Source organism: Schistocerca gregaria, chromosome X, assembly GCF_023897955.1.
Source record: "Schistocerca gregaria isolate iqSchGreg1 chromosome X, iqSchGreg1.2, whole genome shotgun sequence".
NCBI lineage: Eukaryota > Metazoa > Arthropoda > Insecta > Orthoptera > Acrididae > Schistocerca > Schistocerca gregaria.
Genome location: NC_064931.1, coordinates 93,263,073 through 93,288,060, shown reverse-complemented (window position 1 = coordinate 93,288,060; position 24,988 = coordinate 93,263,073). Strand labels below are relative to the sequence as shown.

The window sequence follows — 24,988 nt, the reverse complement described above, 5'->3', positions numbered from 1 at the left end:
CCTGCAAAAAGGCGGCGACGCGGCGCCGCTTTTACATCAGCTGAGAGCTCGGCAGTGGCGGCGGCAGCGGTTCGTGTTGTTGACAGGCCGGCTATGGCTGTGGATCATCACCAGACGGGGCTGTGGGTGTTCGGCTACGGGTCTCTTTGCTGGAACCCGGGCTTCGATTACGAATGCTGCCTCGTCGGATGCGTGCGTGGCTGGTCGCGGAAGTTCTGGCAGGGCAACACCACACATCGCGGAACTGAAGGAAAGGTAAGCCAGCTTGCTACGCCGAGTAGTAGTTTTCTTTCGTCGCAAAGAACTTCGTTATATCTTCGCCAGTGAATAAGCTGTGCCTGATAATAAGACGACAAAAGACGCGTTCCTGGCTCTGCGTTCGGACGCAGCAACCGGATGTCCGTCACACGGTAACATCGCGAAGTTGAGGCGGCTGCTCTATAGTCTGCTGTTTAATGCGTTATAATGAGCAGCTTTAATTATTTGTAACCTAGTGTGAATGTTGATTAGAAAAGTTTAACAGAGTGTCAGACTTCGTGTTCCGGATCTGGTCTTTGTTAAGGTCACAATTTTAATTTTTGACCGGACGATGATAGATACTTCATTGGTGTTGAAGCGCTGCTATGAAATTTTGAAAAAGTAGTCGAAACGATCTGCGAGAGTCACCATTTTCTGTAATTATCTATAGCGATGATGCAAAACTAGGATCCTTTGGCTCTCGCAGAAACTAATATGATATTGTTTCTTCTCTCTGTGATGTTCAGCGACTTGTCGTTTCAAGAAATGAAATCTGCGAAGGAAGCATAAATGTCGATTCAGAGGACGTATCTAATGCTACAATATGGAACATCCCTCCTCACACGTGTCGTGATTTAATGTAGTATGGCATACTGTTAGTGTGTTATGTCGGCTTTCCGGTCACATACAAAATAATGGTAATCATTGTACGATCCAGTGTGCAACTTAAAAGTCACTCGAAATCATCAAGTTTAGGCGCCAGACGGGGAAGACAAGTTTTATACTATTAAAATACACGAGCCAAGCGACTGCATTCCAAAGTAACTGTATCCAGCTGGACGCTTCCTAAGCACAGGTGGATCCAGCGCTGTGACCTTGAACTACTTAAAGGACATTAGTCGCTCACCTTTCACAGCACGGCCATGCGCGGCTCGCCAAAAGCGTCTTTCATACTTCCGTTAGTTTGAGCGGCCAGTATTTATGTCTGTGACAGCATTCTGGCTTTGCTATCTTTTAGTGTTTATTCCAGTCGACTTTCTAGTCATGAGTGTTTTACGTTTGTGTAGTATGTGTGCGTGTGTGTGTGTGTGTGTGTGTGTGTGTGTGTGTGTGTGAGAGAGAGAGAGAGAGAGAGAGAGAGAGAGAGAGACAGACAGACAGACAGACAGACAGACAGAAAGAGAGAGAGAGAGAGAGAGAGACAGACAGAGAGTGTACGAAGAGTACGAGACTGTTTCAGGAAGCAACCAAAGAATACATATGCGATTACGGTTATTATTGTGCGGTGCCAATGCACGCCTGTTTAATGTTATTTAACCCTCTCTAATTTATACAGGAAGTGGAGAAAAGAATGAGAAGGAAAGTACACTGAAGATGGTATCGTTGGGAAGGGTGGAGGGGAGGAGGTGCTGATAGCCCCGTGACAAGAGTTGAATGTTTTCTTGTCTCACTTGAGAGTTCATGCCCTATCTCGCCGCCCTCTTTTCATGCTGTTTGCCGACGTATCAGTATTGCACTCCTTGATAATATATTCTTAAGGCAACGTCCTCACAACGCATCCAATCTGTATTTTTTCTATAGCAACTTTAGTTGACGGAGCCACATTACTCTGGGCAACAGAATATCCTGTGATATGAAGTAATTCATATTTTTAATAACATGAGGAGCGTGACAGGCATGAAATGAGCTTTCTAACTGGCCACGGACCTGAATCAGAACTTCAAAAAGTGAATGCCCTCACTTTCGCCACTCGTGAAGTTGTGCATTTCAGTCCGACTCTCCGAATGTTGGCAGTGCCTCTCGAGCGATTGTAGTTCAGGAATGCGTCCACAAAATCATCCGACAGTCGGTAACAGAAGAATTACTCTCATACCATAAGACAAATATCAGACAGTCACAATAACACGTTTTGTAGTTAAAAAGAGGTTCGAAGCTTGCAGTTAATTCCCATCCCCCTCCACCCTTCGACGACTGTATGATTTAGAGACGGGGCACCATCTCAGTTGGACAAAAACGAGGAATAAAATCAGACTGTAACGTTGTTGAAGAACGCATCTCATCATTCGCCTGAAGTGTTTATGTTAACTAATATCAACGTGATCAGTCATAGATTGCAATTCTGTTGCTGCTTAATCAGAGTGCAGTGTCTCAACACATTTCAGTTGTTTCCTTCCTTCCTCCCTGAGAAGAGACTGTATTAAGTCCTGAATTTGCGCAAGTGAACAGAGAATTAGATATCTGCTAAACGCCATTCAACTTCAAGTTGTCACTTTGATTCGCGATGGGGAATTTCGGCATGGAAAACGTTCCCACAGTCTTCCTCTCCGTGTCAGATAAAGTGGAATGTAAACTGCTTTACTTGTGATCCTCCGAACGGTGGGCAAAAGGGGATCACTACTGAGTCCCCAGGTGTGACTGGGTAGGTCACTGAAAAATGTTTAGTTGGAGTAGTATCGCTTATGGGTCCCTGTACTTAAGATGAAAAAATATTAAATATTTCGTGAGGCCCATATATTTTCCTGTAGTGAGAGCTATTCTTTCTCTTTTTTGTGCGAGTAAATTTCAGGTCACTGATTATTCTTTTGAAATAATAAAAGTGAAACATTCACGGAAGATACTTTTTGTATTTATATGAGACTCAAACAAGTATGCAATAAAGGAAAATTTAGGCCATCCAAACGGTCACTTTAACTTTCTAGTAAAATAATCATGTTGAAACGCTGAACTAATTTCACTAATCTTGGCGAAAACTTATTAGATATGGTAAAGATACATTATTTTCACTTCTGGCATTGTTTGTTAATGTGAAAACTGCCGAGTTGCACCGTGGCTCAAAATCCACCTTAAACTGCTGGTCTCCCAATAACTGGCTGGGTATGTCAGTTCAGAGGCCGGAGGAAGGCAACGGCACACCAGCTATAGCAAGACCATGTCTAGTAAAGCACTGTGGTGTTCAAACCAATCTTCAGGTTGAAGACAGCTTTGTCTTAAAGATATGAAACTACACTGACCATTGCTGCGAGCCGTGCAGGAAGAGAGTAAATCTGGTTCCGGAAGGTATCGCCTCGGATGTGGGTCATGCTGACTCCAGTGCCGTGCCCTTTGCGCTAGGTTTCTCGGTCGAGGCTCCATGCTGGTAAACTCATCCTGATGTTCTTCGAACCACGCACGGACACTGCGAGCTGCGTCACACGTTGCATTGTCCTGCTGGTAGATGCCACCGTGCCGAGGAAAAACAAACTGCCGGGTGGGATGAACACGTTCCCCAAGAACAGATGTATACTTGTGTTGATCCACTGTGCATTCCAGGATGGCCAGATTACCCAGGTAATGCCACGAAAACATTCCACAGACCATAACGATCCGTCCTACGGCCTGGACGCTTCCGAGGACTGTTGTATTGTGTTTACTTTCAGAGTTTCGAAGTATAAAACGTGAGTCATCTCGAAATTCCCCTTGTCGCCACTCAGTGCAGTACTAGCGTGCAAATTACAGCCGGTGAACAACAGTCAGCATTGGTGCCCATACGCAGCCAACGTTCAGTGAATGGTCGTTGAGGTGACACAGTTGATTGCCCCTTGGTTCATCCGGGCTATTAGTAGCTCAACAGCTGCACGTCTGTTTGTCCATATCCATCTCTACAAACGTAGATCACACCCTGTCATCTGGTGCACTACACTTGGCTCGTTGCCGGTTTTGGATAGCGTAGCGCCATTTTACTATGCACGGTATACTTTAATCACGGCGGCACGCGAGCAGTTTACAAACTTACCCGTTTCAAAAATGCTCTCACCAGTGTTTCTCAAGCCAATGATCATGCCCCCTTTTGGACGTCGTTTCCGCATTGCAGAAACTTCTTCTTTGTTTCCGCGTCCCCCAGTCACGCTTTATGTGCTTTCCACCTGTCGTCTGTGTGTGGTTATTGCAGGTTGACGTCGAACATAGGTGGTGGCAACAATAATGTGAGTGAACCATCTAACAAAACTAGAATGCACATGAGTGATGGATGATTTTTAAATTATCGCACGCCGTCACGGGGCGAATATACACAACTTGTGAGCTGTTTCAAATGAGTCATGTATAGGGTGCTCCAAGAATAATGCACAATGTAAATAGCAGGCCATTCTTGTTCCTATCGATTGGAAACGCTTCCTGTTGGCCAGTTGCTATCTAGACACATCGCGGTCAGCGAAGAGGAACCGCTTTACCGTCGAACAACGAGCTGTCGTCGCCAAAACTTATTAGAAATACGGGGAGAGTTCTTTGGTGGCACTTGGTGAATTGCGTACAGTTTTCGGCCTCAGAAACGTACACAGTTCGACGACTGACTGTTAAGTTTGAGTAAAATGGTTCCTTGGTGATGTTCAGACTACATAGCGACGTCGTACCAGTCTGTCTAATGAAATATAGTTTCAGTTAATGAGTGTAACCAAAAGTCCCCGAAACTTGGTACACCGTCGATCACAAAAACCGAGCATATCGAGTAACACGCAGCGAATTATGACAGTAGATCATCATCTAAACCGTCCGTAGGTTCGACTAATGCCACATCTACTGTCAACAGGCTTTTTGCAACGGCGTAAATTCGACAAATGTGTACTGGAAAACTAAAATTTGGATGACAATTTTGCAAGGAATCTCAAGTGTTGTGACGTATTTCCAAGTACACTAGTACATCAACAAGCATAACTGACAGATCTGGGGCTATGAAAATCATCACATAAAACTTGAACAGCAGATACATGCACATTCAGCCACTACTGCAGACATTGAGCAGGTGGACTGATTGGCCCTTACTTTTTTCGAAAAACCGCAAATAACGCAGTGTTGGCAAGTGATGTACGTTATCACAATATAATAAGTAAATTCCTTTGGCCCCAACTGGAAGTGAAGGGTTCAAAAATGGTTCAAATGGCCCTGAGCACTATGGGACTCAACTGCTGTGGTCATTAGTCCCCTAGAACTTAGAACTACTTAAACCTAACTAACCTAAGAACATCACACACATCCATGCCCGAGGCAGGATTCGAACCTGCGACCGTAGCAGTCCCACGGTTCCGGTCTGCGCGCCTAGAACCGCGAGACCACCGCGGCCGGCGTGAAGGGTTCAAATGGCTGTAAGCACTATGGGACCTAACATCTGAGGTCATCAGTCCCCTAGACTTAGGACTACTTAAACCTAAGTAATCTAAGGACATCACACACATCCATGCCCGAGGCAGGATTCGAACCTGCGTCCGTAGCAGCATCGCGGTTCCAGACTGAAGCGCCTAGAACCGCTCGGTCACAGAGGCCGGCGGAAACGATGGGCCTGGAAAACAAATGGTCCCGGTTAGATGGCGCCACCTGTCTTATCGCGTACGGATCACGGACATCGGAGAAAATTCCGTGTGTTGTCATCGCAGACCGCTGAGAACTTCCAACATGACTATTTCCTATCGGATTACTTGAAGTCACGTGTTTACACGAAAAACCAAGAACGAGTCCTGGGATAAAGGAGCAAACTTAGCGCGTCATTGTGAAAATAGACCTAGAAATGGGTGGTAATGTTATTAAAAGTTTGGGAAAGGAGTCAGGATTTGTCAACACAGTTGTGGTGGACATTGTTTATCACAGGTAACCACATTGTGTACTGGTGAGTACATTGAGAGAAGACAGTCAAGGCCTTCAAAAAAAATGTTTTTGCGGTTGCCTACGTAACCGTGATTGTATCCAGGCGTGCGCCATCTCGTCCGAAACGAATCGACGGCTACTAAACTCTTTCTTTAGGGCTCCACAACGCGGAAATGGCATGGCGAGAGATCGGGACTCTGGAGGATTTTTAAAAGCTTCCCAGCGATGCTTCTGCAGCGTAGTCAAAACAACATTGTCAACAAGTGGTCTGCCCTTACACATCCCCCATCCACTTCCGATATCTCCTCAATTCCATATTTTTGGAGCCCTGAAGAAAGACATTTGTGGCCGTCTGTTTGCTTCGGACAGAGAGGCGCATGCCTTGGAACAATCATTGTCCCGTAGGCAACAGGTAACATTTTTCCATGAAGACATTGACCGTTTTGTCTCAGTGAGGTAGATATGTTAACAGTTGTGGCGATTACTTTTCATACTGTAAACAGTTTTCTTACTTTCTATCTGTCTCATTTTCATTTGACTGCCCCTGATAAAAATATTTCCACTTTTCAACTAACTAATGTGCTTTATTCAAAAATGAAACTGTGCATGCGTACCGGGACAGTCTTCATCGTTAATCATACAGGACGGATGAGTACGTTATCACATCATATAAACCGCTTCAGATTGACTATCGTCATTACAGCAGCAGGCGTCGATCACAGAGAAAATGAATTGTTAGCGTTGTATGAAATTCTGTGTTCTGGTACTCTGTTGTCTATTTTCGTAGATTCCATGTAATGACCAAACTGGAAAAAAAATTCCCTCATGATCACAACAGACAGCCACTGACTCAAAGTGCATATTACGCACCATATCCGGCCACGCCGTACGGTCGTTCATTTGGTTGTTAGGGGTGCGAGAGATTGAATCTGGTGGATTTGGGCTTTGTCTAGCTTAGAGCTGGTGGGCTGGCCACCGAAAAGTGGGCTGTAGTCGGGCTGAAGAGCTAGCGACTTCACTTTTATGACACGAGTTTTCCAGCTCCTGTCAGAAATGCGCTTTTGAAGATTCTTGGCAGAAAGCATCACTCTCCACACAATTGCAGTTAGCGAGAAAATGAAATGGCCAGTGACATTGCCTGCAGTCTTGTTCTGACACAACGGTCGAGAGTTTGGTGGCTAGCGCTCTTGAAATCGAACTGTCGGTCGGCAGTCCTCCTTAGTGAAGGTGTCGTGTGTTGTATTAGGAAGATACTCATCTGCAGAGATAACAAAGTATTTTTCAAGAACGGCATCATGGAGCCGCCAAAAACTGCAATAATTGTAGTTATCCACAGACAACCAGTGTCTGTCAAGCGAACACAAAAATAGTTATCTGTGAATAATTATACATCATAACAACTGTTGGTGACTTCATGACACCTTTCTTTAATATATGTTGAAGCCCTGTCTACAGAAAAAGTATTTTTACTTTAGGAAAAGATTGAAAGTTTGTTTCCCGTACCCGGACGTGGAACGCTGAGTAGTTTTACCAGTTTTTAAAGGCAAATATTCCGTTTAGAATGTGCCAGACTAGTATTTTGGTTGTGTGAAGGACAGGTGGAATTTTTTGATTGCTGCGAAGATTAGTATAGAGCTTTCAGTTTCCGTACGTATCCAGCCATAACAACTGTTGGGGTTTTGTACGAAAATATCATCAGTGTACGTGTTACTTCAGCCTGTGAACGCATTAATGGTGTGATAATCCTAACTGTATCAGATTACGCCGATTTATCACCATATGGCACGAAAGATAAAGGTCTGTTGGGAATTAGCTAAATGTTCACCGCCACAATCTGGTTTCAGAGAGCTGACTCACTTATCTACTCTCTTGTGTAATGACAGAAAAAAGAGATAATAGCATCTCAAGAAATTGTCTGTTAAGAGTCCCAGCCATCTGGCGTGATCATGATAGCTTTGTTCACAACTGTCATTATCTGATTAGATTGGAGTGGTACGGTGACTAGCGGAGCTTGTATGTAGATGTAAATGTAGAAACCTGAAAAGCGACAGATCAAAAACAGCCGTGATGAGGTGAAACACGTTTGACCAACAGCATCACCAAATTTACCTTAATAGCTCGACTGGTCGAGACTCAGGTTAGTAACGACGTAAACGAAATATTTCGATATATTGTTTTATTTCTTTATTTCATACCGTCAGTCTTGGAATTGGCAATGCTCATAGGTGGGAGCAAAACCTCTTTGTACCAATCACTCAACTTTGCAAGTAGTTTGAAACACATAGCTTTTGCCACGGTGCTCTGTGCTGGCTATCCCCTGTTGTTCCAGATGAACAGATCGTTTGCATACTGTATCAGAAACATGCAAGACAAGTGACTTTCTGAACTTCAACAAAGAGTAATATCGAAGAGAGTGACCAAATTACACTGATCAGCCAGAACCTTATGACTACTGATCTACTATCGATGTAAACCCGTCCCGGCGATAGCAGCATCACCTACCGAGGAATGACTACTTGTGAGAGAAACGCACGGTGCATGTAGCATCTACATCTACATCTACATCCATACTCCGCAAGCCACCTGACGGTGTGTGGCGGAGGGTACCCTGAGTACCTCTATCGGTTCTCCCTTCTATTCCAGTCTCGTATTGTACGTGGAAAGAAGGATTGTCGGTATGCTTCTGTGTGGGATCTAATCTCTCTGATTTTATCCTCATGGTCTCTTCGCGAGATATACGTAGGAGGGAGCAATATACTGCTTGACTCTTCGGTGAAGGTATGTTCTCGAAACTTTAACAAAAGCCCGTACCGAGCTACTGAGCGTCTCTCCTGCAGAGTCTTCCACTGGAGTTTATCTATCATCTCCGTAACGCTTTCGCAATTACTAAATGATCCTGTAACGAAGCGCGCTGCTCTCCGTTGGATCTTCTCTATCTCTTCTATCAACCCTACCTGGTGCGGATCCCACACTGCTGAGCAGTATTCAAGCATTGGGCGAACAAGCGTGCTATCCGTGTGTAGGTAGGGGAAGGCGTGCGATCTATCTGTGTTTGAGCGACAACAGATTGTGATGACTCGGAGGCTCAGCACAGGCATTTTGGAAACTGCGCGACTTGGATATTCGAGGAGTGATGAGTCTCTTCAACATGAGGCGAAACCAAGCTGAAACCTCGTCCAGACGTTGTGAGTCTGAGCGGAGACCGCTCATTACAGATGTCGGAGGCTGTGCGGACTCGTAAAACAGGACAGGCGGCGAACTGTGTGGTGGAACTAACCCCAGACGTTAGTGCTGGGCAGAGTAAAAATCTGTCTGAACACACAGTGCACCGAACACTCCTAACGATGGGCCTCCCCAGCCGACGATCCATGCATGTGCCAATGTTAACACCGCGACATCGTAAACTACGACTGAAATGGGCACGTGACCATCGGCACTGGACGTTGGGGCAGTGGCAGAGCGGCGCATGATCTATTGAATCCCGATACCTTTTTCATCATGCCGATGAGAGGGCGCGAGTCAATCGTCTTCCAGGTGAACAGCTCCTTGGCACGTGTACTGCGGGACGGAGATAAGCTGGCGGCAGCTCCATCATGCGCTGGGGAACATTCACGTGGGCATAGATTGGTCCAGTGGAGCTCGTGCAAGGCACTATGGTGGCCAGGGGGTATCGTACACTGGCATCAGACCACGTACACCCCTTTATGACAATCGTATTTCCCGATAGTGCTGGCATTTTCCAACAAGATAATGCGCAATGGCTTAAGGCAAGGAATGTGATGGAACTGCTTCGAGGAACACAGTGTCCAGTTAAAATTGATATGCTGTCCCCCCAATGCACCATATCTGAGCCCGATCGAACACACCTGGGATTTGATTGAACGTGGCGTCAGAGCTCATCGCACCCCCTCCCCCCTTCCTCCCCGGAATTTACGGGAATTAGGTGACTTGTGTGTCCGGATGTTGTGCCAACTCCCTCCAGCGACATACCAAGACCTCATCGCTTCCATGCCACGACGCATCGCCGCTGTTGGCCTTACCAAAGGTCGACATATTGGCTACTAGGTAGATAGTCATAATGTTATAGCTGATCACCCTGTGTAGGGTGGTACGTAAAATGCAACAGTAATTTTTTCTGATAATCATAAGTTTCTCATAATGCCTCAGGTTTTTTTCTAGAAAAATTAGAGAAGCGCTTAATTTTTGATAAGATCGATAACGACCGTACAGCAAACGTCGAATTATATGTCATCCGCTACTCGATTACTGTGATAAACTTAACTACCTTTAAATAATCATTAATTACTTTACCCTCTCAGATAAAATACAAGCCGTGGATGTAATTGTGGCTTTCGGGTCGTTTAATACGAATGTCATGTTATCCCACTGTCACAGCAAACGAATTCTGTCACTTCGAAACTGAATGAGAGTCCTAAACATTCGTAACAGTTCAAAATTGTAGTTTGAACTAACATTCGAATAAAGTACGCGTGTACGGCAGATAGTGCACTTGCAATCGAGCCATCTGTATGCGCCTTAGGAACTGCCTCTCGAAATATTTCTGAAGCTGCTAGTAAGTCATTGTTTCCCCAGTAACGTCCCTATCGGAGCTGCCGAAGTTAGAGCACTCTGGAAAAGATTCTGTGGGGACTGGTAGAGTAGGAGACACGTAGGTCGATATATAGTTGAAAATACTAAAGTACTGTATAGTAATTTTGATGAAAGGATGCAGATGATGTCTAACGGAGAGATTGATGAACCAATTCATATGTCTGGGCTAACTAAATGAATTCAGCTGGAGCATAATAATGGTACGAAGTTCATTTGGAAATGAAATGTCTCATTCAGAAGTTACCTCATAATCTGCTTGAAAATGATGGCCCAAAACCATTTTATACTACCTGCTCGAACCTATTGTATCAAGATATGAAACATAACTTACTCAAAACTTGATAGTTGATAGAAAGAAGATTGTTAGAAAAAACGAAAAGCTATTGATGGATGAAAAAAAAAAGATTAAGAGAAGTTACAGGAGTTGGGCTGTTTTGAAATTGAAATAGACATCGGTTGGGCGTACATCTAGATGAATTTTTCGTGACAGAAAACGACAAAGATATTGACGCGAACGGAAGGTGGGCAGAGGACATTTAGGAGACAGGTACGTCATATTTGCATTTGTAACGCTGAGTTCTCTCATATCCTGAGAGTTCAGGAAGAGGTCTTTATCTAGTAGACCGTGAAAAACTCTGCTGACGATGATATTCGCACAGACTCTAAAGACAGCACTTGCTGGAGACGTATCTGTGAGACCGTGAGAAATGTCCGAGCGGGTAAACGACGATTTGAATCCAGCTCATTACGAATGCGACTCCGTAGCATCACCTCGCTTGGTCGTTTAGTGAAATTTAGGAAGTAGGACAGTGGAAGTGATTGAAACTTCGATCTGGGTCGTGAATCTGGTTAGACGATTGTCGTTGAAGTACACTACTGGCCATTAAAATTGCTGCACCACGAAGATGACGTGCTACAGACGCAAAATTTAACAGACAGGAAGAAGATGCTGTGATATGCAAATGATTAACTTTTCAGGGCATTCACACCAAACTTGCGCCGGTGGAGACACCTACAACATGCTGACATGAGAAAAGTTTCCAACCGATTTCTCATACACAAACAGCTGTTGAACGGCGTTGCCTGGTGAAACGTTCTTGTGATGCCTCGTGTAAGGAGGAAAAATACGTACCATCACGTTTCCGACTTTGATAGAGGTCGGATTGTAGCCAATCGCGAAAGCGGTTTATCGTATCGCGACACTGCTGCTCGCGTTGGTCGAGATCCAATGACTGTTAACTGAATATGAAATCGGTGGGTTCAGGAGGGTAATACGGAACGCCGAGCTGGATCCCAAAGGCCTCGTATCACTAACAGTCAAGATGACAGGCATCTGATCCGCATGGCTGTAACGGATCGTGCAGCCACGTCTCGATCCCTGGGTCAACAGAGGGGGACGTTTGCAAGAAAACAACCATTTGCACGAACAGTTCGACGACGTTTGCAGCAGCATCGACTATCAGCTCGGAGACCATGGCTGCGGTTACCCTTGACGCTGCATCAGACAGAAGCGCCTGCGATGGTGTACTCAGCGACGAATCTGGATACACAAATGGCAAAACGTCATTTTTTCGGATGAATCCAAGTTCTGTTTACAGCATCATGATGGTCGCATCCGTGTTTGGCGACATCGCGGTGAACGCACATTGGAAGCCGCCGTGATGGTATGGGGTGCCATTGGTTGCAAGTCTCGGTCACCTCTTGTTCGCACTTTGAACAGTGGACGCTACATTTCAGGTGTGTGCACCCGTGGCTCTACCCTTCATTCGATCCCTGCGAAACCCTACATTTCAGCAGGATAATGCACGACCGCATGTTGCTGGTCCTGTACGGGCCTTTCTGGATACAGAAAATGTTCGCCTGCTCCCCTGGCCAGCACATTCTCCAGATCTCTCACCAATTGAAAACGTCTGGTCAATGGTGGCCGAGCAACTGGCTCATCACAATATGCCAGTGAAGTGTGGTGTCGCGTTGAAGTTGCATGGGCAGCTGTACCTGTACACGACATCCAAACTCTGTTTGACTCGAGGCCCAGGCGTATCAAGTTCGTTATTGCGGCCAGAGACGGTTGTTCTGGGTACTAATTTCTCAGGACCTATGCACCCAAATTGCGTTGAAATGTAATCACATGTCAGTTGTAGTATAATATATTTGTCCAATGAATACCCGTTTATCATCTGCATTTCGTCTTGGTGTAGCAATTTTAATGGCCAGTACTGTATTTCGCGTTCCGATCTGTCGTACAGTTATCTGCAAGGTGGTTTCCCAATACTTATACAAAGTCGAGTTAACCAAGATGTAGTCACATCATAAAAGAGTTTGCTGCAGCGCGTGTGGGAAACTTGCGCATCTAAAAGCTTGGCTCCACGAAAAGGGTAATAAGTAATGAGCAGTTGGCGTAGTGCAGGCAGTGAGGTGGTGGCATATTTTTATCTGTTCGGAGGGACCGGCGCGCGGCCGTGAGCCCGTATTCTTAGCGCGGCACAAGGCCTTCACGTGCACCAGACGCATGACGCCAAAGTCGACGGCCGACCTTGCTGGCGCCCACGTCACGCGCCCGCTTGTCTCCGCCTCGTGCCGGCTCTCCACCTGGACCTTTAAATCTCCACCTGCTCTCCTGCTCCCACACGTGACGACTTGCCACGCACGCTCTCCATCTGCTCACTCCTCCACACATACCCACTCATCACGTCCTTTTACAGCGCCATTCGCATTGTGTCTCCAGCAGATTCGGAGAGCAAGCAAGGACATGTGAGAGAGGTCCTCGTGTGGTGTACATCTGCTTATTTACGATCGTAATGTCAGCAGCAGTGAGGAATCTTCGGAGGTACTGCATAGAAAAGCATATTAATGGACGCTCTGGAAGAAATTGAAATTTGTAGCACCTTCAAAGAGCAACCGAAATATACAGGGTGTTACAAAAAGGTACGGCCAACCTTTCAGGAAACATTACTCACACACAAATAAAGAAAAGATGCTATGTGGACATGTGTCCGGAAACGCTTAATTTCCATGTTAGAGCTCATTTTAGTTTCGTTCTTCCACCTACGCTCAATGGAGCACGTTATCATGATTTCATACGGGATACACTACCTGTGCTGCTAGAACATGTGCCTTTACAAGTACGACACAACATGTGGTTCATGTACGATGGAGTGCCTGCACATTTCAGTCGAAGTGTTCGTACGCTTCTCAACAACAGATTCGGTGACCGATGGATTGGTAGAGGCGGACCAATTCTATTGCCTCCACACTCTCCTGACCGCAACCCTCTTGACTTTCATTTATGGGGGCATTTGAAAGCTCTTGTCTACGCAACACCGGTACCAAATGTAGAGACTCTTCGTGCTCGTATTGTGGACGGCTGTGATACAATACGCCATTCTCCAGGGCTGCATCTGCGCATCAGGGATTCCACGTGACGGAGGGTGGATGCATGTATCCTAGCTAACGGAGGACATTTTGCACATTTACTTTTACAAATTGTTTTAAGTCACGTTGGTACGTTCTGTTGCTGTGTGTTTCCATTCCATGATTAATGTGATTTGAAGAGAAGTAATAAAATGAGCTCTAGCATGGAAAGTAAGCATTTCCGGACACATGTCCACATAACATATTTTCTTTCTTTGTGTGTGAGGAATGTTTCCTGAAAGTTTGGCCGTACCTTTTTGTAACACCCTGTATGCTCAGTGAACTTACGGACCTCAGATATAAGAGATTTTTTATCGCTGTATTATTTACTCTAGGCAAAGGGGCTTGCCGCAGTCAGATCACCGAAGTTAGGCGCTGTCGGGCGTGGCCGTTACTTGGATTGTTGACCATCCGGGCCGCCATGCGCTGTTGCCATTTTTCGGGGTGCACTAAGTCTCCTGATGCCAACTGAGGAGCTACTCGACCGAATAGTAGCGGCTCCGGTCGAAGAAAACCATCATACCGACAGGGAGAGCGGTGTGCTGACCACACGCCCCTCCTATCAGCCTCCTCAGCTGAGGATGACACAGCTGTCGGATGGTCCCGATGGGCCACTTGTGGCCTGAAGACGGAGTGATTATTCACTCTGGTATGCTATCAGTACACTCTTTTGGCTATCTAAACGGCCACTGTGATTTATATCGTCCACTCAAGATTCCGCTACAGAAAAGAAAGTGTCATGATCGATAACTTGCTGCTGACTTGTTACTCTTTGATGTACTTACGTCTTACATTGTTATCTCCGTCGCACGTTGACCGACTTCAAGTTGCTTGTAAGTAACAAAAATCTACGTATCATGTTATTCGTGTCATTGACATCAGTCGTTCTCTCTATTACCGTCAAGTGCAGCACAGCCCTACAAGGCTGATGTCGTTTTTAACCTGTTTCTATGCCGTAATATGACATGGATTCTTGTAAATATGTGAACACTAACAGACTGTAAATTTATTCTCCTTTTACATTACTGGCCATTGAAATTGCTCCACGAAGAAGAAATGCAGATGATAAACGGGTATTCATTGGACAAATATATTATACTAGAACTGACATATGATTATATTTTCACGCAATTTGGGTGCATAGATCTTGAGAAAACAGTACCCAGAACAACCACCTCTGGCCGTAATAACGGCCTCGATGCGCCTGGGCATTGAGTCAAACAGATGGTGTGTACAGATATAGCTGCCCGTGCAGCTTCAAAAAGATACCACAGTTCATCAAGAGTAGTGACTGGCGTATTGTGACGAGCCAGTTGCTCAGCCACCATTGACCAGACGTTTTCAGTTGGTGAGAGATCTGGAAAATGTGCTGGCCAGGGCAGCAGTCTAACATTTTCGGTATCCAGAAAGGCCCGCCCGTACAGGACCTGCAACATGCATTGTCCTTTCTTTATATTTTCTTTTACTTATTCGCGCTGATGTCGGTCGTGAAGTTCTGTACGAAATTACCACCTCATCGCATGAGAAGGCGATCTGTGCGTTATCTGTGTAAACTTCGCTGGGAAGATTATCTGTTGATACATTTCGTTTCATTTACATGATGAAATAATAATTTTGCATTCTCTAGAATTTTTTTAACTCGGAGATATTCTTTGTGGCTGGATTTCGACGGAGTTCATGCTCGCGGAATTCTAAGATAATATTCTCCAAACAACAAAAATTATCTTTCGAGCTTTTAGAAAACAAAAAAAATTCCAGTAATTATCCATTCTCACTCCTAACTAATAAGGAGAAAATATCTTAATACTGTTGCGATATGTGTGCAGCAAAGCATTTTTTCACGTTCCTCTATATTACGATATACAAAAGAAAAAGCATTTTGGCCATTGCAGGAATCAATGTCCAGGCATAGTGTAGCTGATAGAGAGATCATTACAGAGGAATCATCAGTTCAGCTGGCCTGGGGCAAATTAGTAGGCGTAGCCTTTTTTAAGGAGCTTTTTGAGCATTGAGCTGGATATAGGGAAACAAGGGAGGATCTAATACAGAACTGTTGGACCGAGATGTGAACTTAGATTCTACCAAATGCGAGTTAAGTTGTTCAACCAGTTCACTGCCACTCTCATTGTAGCCGCAGATGAGACCGTTCTGACTCCGTATTTTGTAAGAACATTGAGTAATATGGTTTCAGTGTTTATATAAAGTCTTGTAGTGAAGCAGCATAGTGGTAAACATATTTAAGTAATAACTGATACATGCGTAGTTAAGGATTGGTGTTAGTCTAACTGAAGTCCTTCTTTACTATACCTATTATTTTCGTGTTTATAATTATCTGGTATACCAGCAGCAATGTACTTACAAGTTACTATTAGCAAAGGCAACTTCTTCCTTCACATTTTGTATATAGAAATACTAACTGTAGTTTCTCTTTTGTCAACAGCCCGGCCGCGTTGCGACGATGGTTCAGGAGAAAGAGGTGAGTCATGACACTGTTTTGTTTTGATAACGTTGAACATTAACATCTCTGCGACATTAAGCACTACAAGCAGAACGCTGTTTGCTTATCACTTTTGAGATATCTGCAATAGTAGTTCAACATGTAAATATTCCCTTCTACGTCAAATACGTAACTTTGTTGAGCTGTCAGTGCTCTGACGCAACTTTGTATGAACTATGTGCGTAAATGAAATCACTCTATATTCAGTCTTTCGTAACTTCCTTATCATCAGTGTGAGGCCATAAAAAAAGATAATAAATTACAGTGGAGGTATTCTCCTGGCGGTAATGGTATGTTAAAGAATGTTCTGGAATGTAAGTGTGGCATTTTATAAAAGCTAGGAAGTGTCCGTTTTCTTATCGTGTTAGTTTTCACCAATAGTAACAACTGCGAGAGTATTTGAAACAGTGCTCTCGAATGAGGGCTTCAGATCCGATTTTCAGTCTATCAGTGTCTTTCATTGAGCTTGTGTGTGCATTTCTTATATAAAACTGAGTGAGGGTAATTATTAAGGAAAAACTTTGTCAGATCCATAGATTTTTGTTTTCAACATTGTGTGACCCGAGACTTCGTTAAAGTTTTTTAGCCTTCTATTCTATTTGGTACAATGATTGCAGCACTTCTTTGGTTCTTAGCGCTGTCTAGTAGGCTAGGCGAGACACCTAACCTCAGCTACGTAACAGTGGTACACTGAGTGATGACTTGTTTATGAAATATAAATTGTGTTACACATACGCGCGCCACTTGAGTGCCACTGAGAGTCACATGAGGATTCAGCTAAACGAATATAAGGGAGCCAACAACAAACATTAGGACCGCTGGATATTTGGTTTGCAGTCCCCATTAGAACTTCTGTACAATCGTATTTGTGCAACTAGAGCAGTCGTTTTAAAACTGCTTTACAGAACGTAAACTGAGTGACCAAAAGTAAGGGAACGGTTGTCCCGTTTGAAGATGTGCCGTGTATGATGCCCGCATGTTGAGGACAGATGCTGCATATGGCTCGAGTGTAAAAACGATTTCTAAGCAATTTGATGAGGCAGGTCTGTGGTGACTGTGGAACCGCATCGCGAGTTAACCGACTTTGAACGTGAGATGATTAGTGGCGCAAGGCGCATGGTTCATAGCATATCGGAGAATATACACGAAGTCAGGTTTCCGAGGTCAACATCGTCTATGACGGGGATTCCCTACCAAAGAGACAGTGTTTCCACTCGCGTGAATCATTACACAGTATTACTACAAGTTTGATGAACAAACATCACTTCATCTGTACAAAGCCACATGGTGCTATACGAGGTGGTCAGAAAAAGTCGCCGGCCGCAGTTGCCGAGCGGTTCTATGCGTTTCAGTCTGGAACTGCGCGACCGCTACGGTCGCAGGTTCGAATCCTGCCTCGGGCGTGATTGTGTGCGATGTCCTTAGGTTAGTTAGGTTTAAGTAGTTCTAAGTTCTAGGAAACTGATGACCTCAGATGTTAAGTCCCATAGTGCTCAGAGCTATTTGAACCATTTTTTTGACAGTGCCCCGTAAAGCTGCCCGTCTTAGACAAAATAAAATAGAAACTGGACACAGCAGACAGTTGGCGCCTAGTGTGTTCTGACGGGTCTCGATTTGGCCTCTTTTCGAATGAAGCGAGGCGTCGAGTGCACAGATGATGTAATGAGGCGTATAACCTGCACTTTCTGGATGGTGTATTTCGAGATGAATGATGATACTGTGATGTCCCATGAGTATTCTTCGTATCACGACTTGAGCCCGCTCGATCAGGTTACCGTGAACAGATTCTCGGTGACCAAGTGTTGGCTTTCTTCTCCATCTTCTAGGTCGTCGTCTGGTCTGGGCAGTCCCGTCTACCGAGATATCGACAGCCGTGTTCACAGGGCTGCGTAAACACGTCGCTATTTCGACGAACATTCTGTGTTGAATCCTGCCTAGTCGTCGAATATGAGGCGTCTAGAAAACCTGCTTTCTCGGATCGCTGTACAACAATTCAAGCATATCGTATTAACGAGTTTTATTAGGGAAATTAATTGACGATACTTAACTTTGTGTTAAATAGATGTGTCGCAAGCAAAGAGCGACAGACAAAATAATCAATATTCTTTAGTATAACAATTCTATTACAAGCCCGCCCGGTTGGTTGGCCGTACTGTCTAACGCACGACTTTCCGGGCGGGAAGGACCGCCTGGTCCCTGGCACGAATACGCCTGGCGGATTTGTGTCGAGGTCCGGTGAACCGGCCAGTCAGCCAGTCAGTCAGTGGATGGTTTTTAGGCGGTTTTCCAACTGCCTTGGCGAACGTGGGCTGGTTTCCCTTATTCCGCCTCAGTTACACTATGTCGGTGATGGCTGCGCAAACGAGTTCTCCACGTACACGTACACCGCCATTACTCTACCACGCAAACATTGGGGTTACACTGGGCTGGTGTGAGACGTAGCAGCAGCGCGGTTTCGAACTGAAGCGCCTAGAACCACTCGGCCACAACGGCCTGCCCGTAGGAAATGCCGAGGACTATCCGGAACAGAAGGTGAAACGTAGCGTACCTGATCATCGACGAGTGTCGATTGACAGGCTTGATTCGATACGGCATACTCGAAGGAACTCGGAGTCTCCGTTCCTCGCCGAATCGATGCTAGATGCGATGGTAGGCGGTATCAGCACACTGTCTCCTAATGTTTGGCCCTAGTGCTTATATAATCGAGTTAGAGTAACTACATAACCTACAGTGGTGCGTGTTGTGGCTGCGCAGGGCGAGGTGTGGGGCTGCGCGTTCCTGGTGCGCGGCGAGGCGGCGCTGCCGTACCTGAAGGACCGCGAGTGCGACCTGGGCGGCTACCGCACGCTCGTCGCCAAGTTCGAGCCGCGGCGCGCGGACCGGCCGGCGTTCCCCGTGCTGCTGTACGTCGCCACGCCGGACAACCGCCACTGGCTGGGCGACGCGCCGCTGCCCGACATGGCGCGACACATCGCCTCCTCCAGCGGCGCCTCGGGCCACAACGTCGAATACGTGCTGCGGCTGGCACAGTTCGTGCGCACGTAAGTCTCCAGCCTCTGCACTTTTTGCTTCGATCCACCAGGCGTGGGTCGAGGTCGAGAGTTAGTTTTAGTACAAGCGTTAACATTTTGACGTGTGCGTTTCCAAGATTCTCAGGTAACTTTCGGGGAACAGAGTGCCGTAGGAACTAAGAATCACTAAAGTTGCGAGGAAATCTGGAAAATTACAAACTAGTTTCTATTTTCTTTCCTACGTGGCTGGGCTTCAGTTCAGGGCGATTATGAAGAACATTGAATCCAGGTAAAGGCGCCCTTTCACAAATCCGAAACGGTTCGAGAGTCCACAGGCAGAACAGGTAAACCGCAGGAAGTTTAGTAAGCCGAGTCAGAGTGGGAATGAACCACCGCCCTCAACAAGGAGCCGGCTGAGGTGGCCGAGCGGTTCTAGGCGCTACAGTCTGGAACTGCGCGATCGCTACGGTCGCAGGTTCAAATCCAGCCTCGGGCATGGATGTGTTTGACATCCTTAGGTTAGTTAGGTTTAAGTAGTTCTAAGTTCTCGGGGACTGATGACCTCAGAAGTTAAGTCCCATAGTGCTCAGAGCCAGTTTTTTTTTAACTCCAACAAGGAAAAAAATTAGAGAAAGACAGACTTTCGGAGGGTAGGCCGAAATGACTAAAAGAAACAATATTCCCCTCATTTACTCACTCGCATAGTCATATTCTGCGGACCTGAGTTCGTAATCGCAGTTCTAAGTGAAATTTTGTGCCAGCCAGGGTGGGCGAGAGGTTCTAGGCGCTACAGCCTGGAACCGCGCGACCGCTACGGTCACAGGTTCGAATACTGCCACGGGCATGGATGTATGTGACGTCCTTAGGTTAGTTAGGTTTAAATAGTTCTAAGTTCTAGGGGACTGATGACCTGTACTTTTACACGCTGTCCAAGCTCTGTTTGACTCAATGCCCAGGCGTATCAAGGCCGTTATTACCGCCAGAGGTGTTCTGGGTACTGATTTCTCAGGATCTATGCACCCAAATTACGTGAAGAAGTAATCACATGTCAGTTCTAGCATAATACACTCATGGAAATGGAAAAAAGAACACATTGACACCGGTGTGTCAGACCCACCATACTTGCTCCGGACACTGCGAAAGGGCTGTACAAGCAATGATCACACGCACGGCACAGCGGACACACCAGAAACCGCGGTGTTGGCCGTCGAATGGCGCTAGCTGCGCAGCATTTGTGCACCGTCGCCGTCAGTGTCAGCCAGTTTGCCGTGGCATACGGAGCTCCATCGCAGTCTTTAACACTGGTAGCATGCCGCGACAGCGTGGACGTGAACCGTATGTGCAGTTGACGGACTTTGAGCGAGGGCGTATAGTGGGCATGCGGGAGGCCGGGTGGACGTACCGCCGAATTGCTCAACACGTGGGGCGTGAGGTCTCCACAGTACATCGATGTTGTCGCCAGTGGTCGGCGGAAGGTGCACGTGCCCGTCGACCTGGGACCGGACCGCAGCGACGTACGGATGCACGCCAAGACCGTAGTATCCTACGCAGTGCCGTAGGGGACCGCACCGCCACTTCCCAGCAAATTAGGGACACTGTTGCTCCTGGGGTATCGGCGAGGACCATTCGCAACCGTCTCCATGAAGCTGGGCTACGGTCCCGCACACCGTTAGGCCGTCTTCCGCTCACTCCCCAACATCGTGCAGCCCGCCTCCAGTGGTGTCGCGACAGGCGTGAATGGAGGGACGAATGGAGACGTGTCGTCTTCAGCGATGAGAGTCGCTTCTGCCTTGGTGCCAATGATGGTCGTATGCGTGTTTGGCGCCGTGCAGGTGAGCGCCACAATCAGGACTGCATACGACCGAGGCACACAGGGCCAACACCCGGCATCATGGTGTGGGGAGCGATCTCCTACACTGGCCGTACACCTCTGGTGATCGTCGAGGGGACACTGAATAGTGCACGGTACATCCAAACCGTCATCGAACCCATCGTTCTACCATTCCCAGACCGGCAAGGGAACTTGCTGTTCCAACAGGACAATGCACGTCCGCATGTATCCCGTGCCACCCAACGTGCTCTAGAAGGTGTAAGTCAACTACCCTGGCCAGCAAGATCTCCGGATCTGTCCCCCATTGAGCATGTTTGGGACTGGATGAAGCGTCGTCTCACGCGGTCTGCACGTCCAGCACGAACGCTGGTCCAACTGAGGCGCCAGGTGGAAATGGCATGGCAAGCCGTTCCACAGGACTACATCCAGCATCTCTACGATCGTCTCCATGGGGGAATAGCAGCCTGCATTGCTGCGAAAGGTGGATATACACTGTACTAGTGCCGACATTGTGCATGCTCTGTTGCCTGTGTCTATGTGCCTGTGGTTCTGTCAGTGTGATCATGTGATGTATCTGACCCCAGGAATGTGTCAATAAAGTTTCCCCTTCCTGGGACAATGAATTCACGGTATTCTTATTTCAATTTCCAGGAGTGTATATTTGTCCAATGAATACCCGTTTATCATCTGCATTTCTTCTTGGTGTAGCAATTTTAATGGCCAGTAGTGTAATAAAAATGACCCGTCTATTCGTTAAAATTGTAATGTAACGGTAAGACGAATTTGCCAGGATAGCGCCGGACTCGGACGAGGAGCTGTTCGAGCTGGAGCGGCTGGTGGTGGCGGCGGTGCGGGAGAGCCGGCAGAGCGTGGAGGCGCTGATGGGCGCGCCGCCCAAGCCGCTGCACTGCTTCGACGACTGCAGCGACAGCGACAGCGACGGCGACGGCGACGGCCAGGCAGCCGGCGCGGGGGCGGGCCGCCACTTCACCGCCACCGTCCCCCCCAAGAAGCTGCGCTGCCTCAACATGTAGGCGGCCGCCGCTGCCACCGCAATTACAAGACTGACTTTCTGTCGCGTCTCGTCGCTTCTCCGTTCGTCCGCTCGTCCGTTCCTCGTCTGCTGTCGTTTACGTCGCGTCGCTTATCTAGTCTGTGCTCCACAAGCGAGATATTTATTTATCGCAAAATTTTATTTGCGGATAATTAAAGCTATTTTTTATTTTCGGAAATGGTTCAGTTTTTCGTCTTCCTAACAAACCTTCTTTCCGGCCCTTACGAAATTAAAGAATTGTCTCCTGTACCCAGTCTTTACTTTCCCACAGGTATCTCTCTTTGGCTGAGGCTATAAGAAACAACAAACTTCGTTAAGGGGGGTAGGACGTCAAACGGGCCGACTTTGAGCAGGAGAGGCACTACAGGACATTTTATTTTCTACTGTCTATACTTTTACAAATAAATTCGTAAAACCTTGTCAGCATGACCAGGGAGGATTCAGGATTCACACCCATAGCAGTGGAAGTGCAAAAACATAACAAAATAAAATTTTTGCATGTGAAATTTCATCATTCTTTCACTTACTGTTGGCTGCATTTGTTGCTATAGGCGCATTTTTCTTCACAAGTAAGAGAGATTCTTTGATGCATTTTGCACAGCATACAAACCATACTTACAGGTTGAGATTTACACTCTGCAGCGGAGTGTGCGCTGATATGAAACCTCCTGGCAGATTAAAACTAAACATCCCCCAGGCTGTGGCTAAGCCATGTCTCCGCAATATCCTTCTTTCAGGAGTGCTAGTGTTGCAAGGGTCGCAGGAGAGCTTCTGTAAAGTTTGGAAGGTAGGAGACCAGGTACTGGCAGAAGTACAGCTGTGAGGACGGGGCGTGAGTCGTGCTTGGGTCGCTCAGTTGGTAGAGCACTTGCCCGCTAAAGGCAAAGGTCCCGAGTCTCGGTCCGGCACAAAGTTTTAATCTGCCAGGAAGTTTCATACTTACAGGTGTATGAAACTCTAGAATTTTCCAAATCTATTAAAAACTGTGGTAAAAATTGAGATAATTAACTACAAAATTAGATTTTTTTCTAAACATAAAGTTTAAAACGTAACCTGTAAGTATGGTTTGTATGCTGTGCAAAATTCATCGAACAGTCTCTCTTTCTTATGAAGAAAAGTGTACCTACAGCAACAAATTCAGCCAACAGTAAGCGAAAAAATGATGAAATTTCATATGTAAGCCGGCAGGTGTGGCCGTGCGGTCCTAGGCGCTTCAGTCTGGAACCGCGTGACCGCTACGCTCGCAGGTTCGAAAATCTGCCTCGGGCATGGATGTGTGTGATGTCCTTAGGTTAGTTAGGTTTAATTAGTTCTAAGTCTACCTCAGAAGTTAAGTCGCACAGTGCTCAGAGCCATTTGAACCATTTCACATGTAAAAAAAATATTTTGTTATGTTTTTGAACTTCCGCTGCTACGAGTGTGAATCCTCAATCCTTCCTGGTCATGCTGACAACGTTTTATGAATTTACTTCTAAAAGTATAGACAGTGGAAATTAAAATGTCCTGTGGTGCCTCTCCTGCTCCAAGTCGGCCCGTTTGACGTCCTACCCCCCTTAAAGAGATTTTTTTTAAATAGATCGCAGTTCCCCAAACACTTATATCCTTCAATACCATACTACTAAAATCACCATTCTTACGTAATGTCGCGCTTTCCCTTCCCAGCAGTCAATTTACGCACTGACGTGAACCTGGCAGCAGATGCTACAACGCCACCATTATCCAAATGGAGGAATTTCGTGTACATCATCGGTGTACAAATCCTGTGAATGTCTGCCTTTGTACACAACTGTTGGGGTACTGTGTGTGTGTGACTAGCCCAGTATTAGGCTACACAGATACAGTAAACTCTAAACTCCATTAAAACGACAGTCTTCCAGATCGGCAGTCAGTATTCGGAAGTTCCAATTTGATACTAGTTGTACTCACCTCCCTGTCTTACAAAGTAACATATTATGTAACTATGTGATAACATTTGAGCAAGTTTCTTAACAGAAATAACACAGGCTGATTTTTGGGTATTGGTGAAATTTGTATTCTCATGTAGTTCTCACAAGCACCACTGCAGTCAACAGTCAACCTAGCAGTGAATTTAACAAAGGTAAATAGAGGAAATTGAATTTTGCAGGAAACCTATTCTGGGGAATTTTCTTTTAACACATCACGCTATCAATGGACCTCTCTATATAAAAAAAACTATTCCAAAATAAACTTGGATACATTCTAGCAATTTACACAGACACTTCATTTGTGACCCATTCAGGTTAGCTACAAACTATTTCTTATGCACTTATCTCCAGTGTACACAGAATATCACTTTCAAGAAAACAATACTTTCTTAAAAAAGACTTCTTTCAGACAAAGACCTGCAAAACATATATGTGAAGCACAGAATAACTTCTCAGAATCATTAATTGTGACATTATACAGCTAGGTCAACACGATAATTATACTACGGCATTGCAGTGAATTTTATTTGTGTATAATCTATTTGTACAGCAGAGCACCAAGAACTCCAGCTGTCATAAGTATAAATCTTTCATGAGAAAGGTGACGATCAAATGAAGGAAAACTTTTCATTTTTATGAACTCATTAAATACATCACAGTCCAAGTTGAGAACTGACATATTTTAATACCACCTTATAACTGTAGCATACATGTTTTTTATTAAATAACTAAGTAAACTACTCAGGTATTAAGACAATGGACAAATTTAATTTTTTT

At 45.8% G+C, this 24,988-nt stretch overlaps 1 protein-coding gene across 2 annotated transcripts; it reads left to right on the top strand.

Annotated features, from left to right (window-relative positions):
• LOC126298458 (putative glutathione-specific gamma-glutamylcyclotransferase 2) lies at positions 1 to 22,568 on the top strand. Of its 2 annotated transcripts, none has more exons than XM_049989788.1 (4): positions 1 to 255; positions 16,313 to 16,348; positions 19,124 to 19,410; positions 22,007 to 22,568. In XM_049989788.1, exons 1-4 carry the CDS (start codon positions 94 to 96, stop codon positions 22,419 to 22,421), a joined length of 900 nt encoding a protein of 299 aa, XP_049845745.1. In that variant the 5' UTR covers positions 1 to 93; the 3' UTR covers positions 22,422 to 22,568. The 2 variants fall into 2 exon arrangements, with proteins under 2 accessions (XP_049845745.1, XP_049845746.1); XM_049989789.1 differs by having other exon boundaries at positions 22,002 to 22,443.
• The last annotated feature ends 2,420 nt before the right edge of the window (positions 22,569 to 24,988 follow it).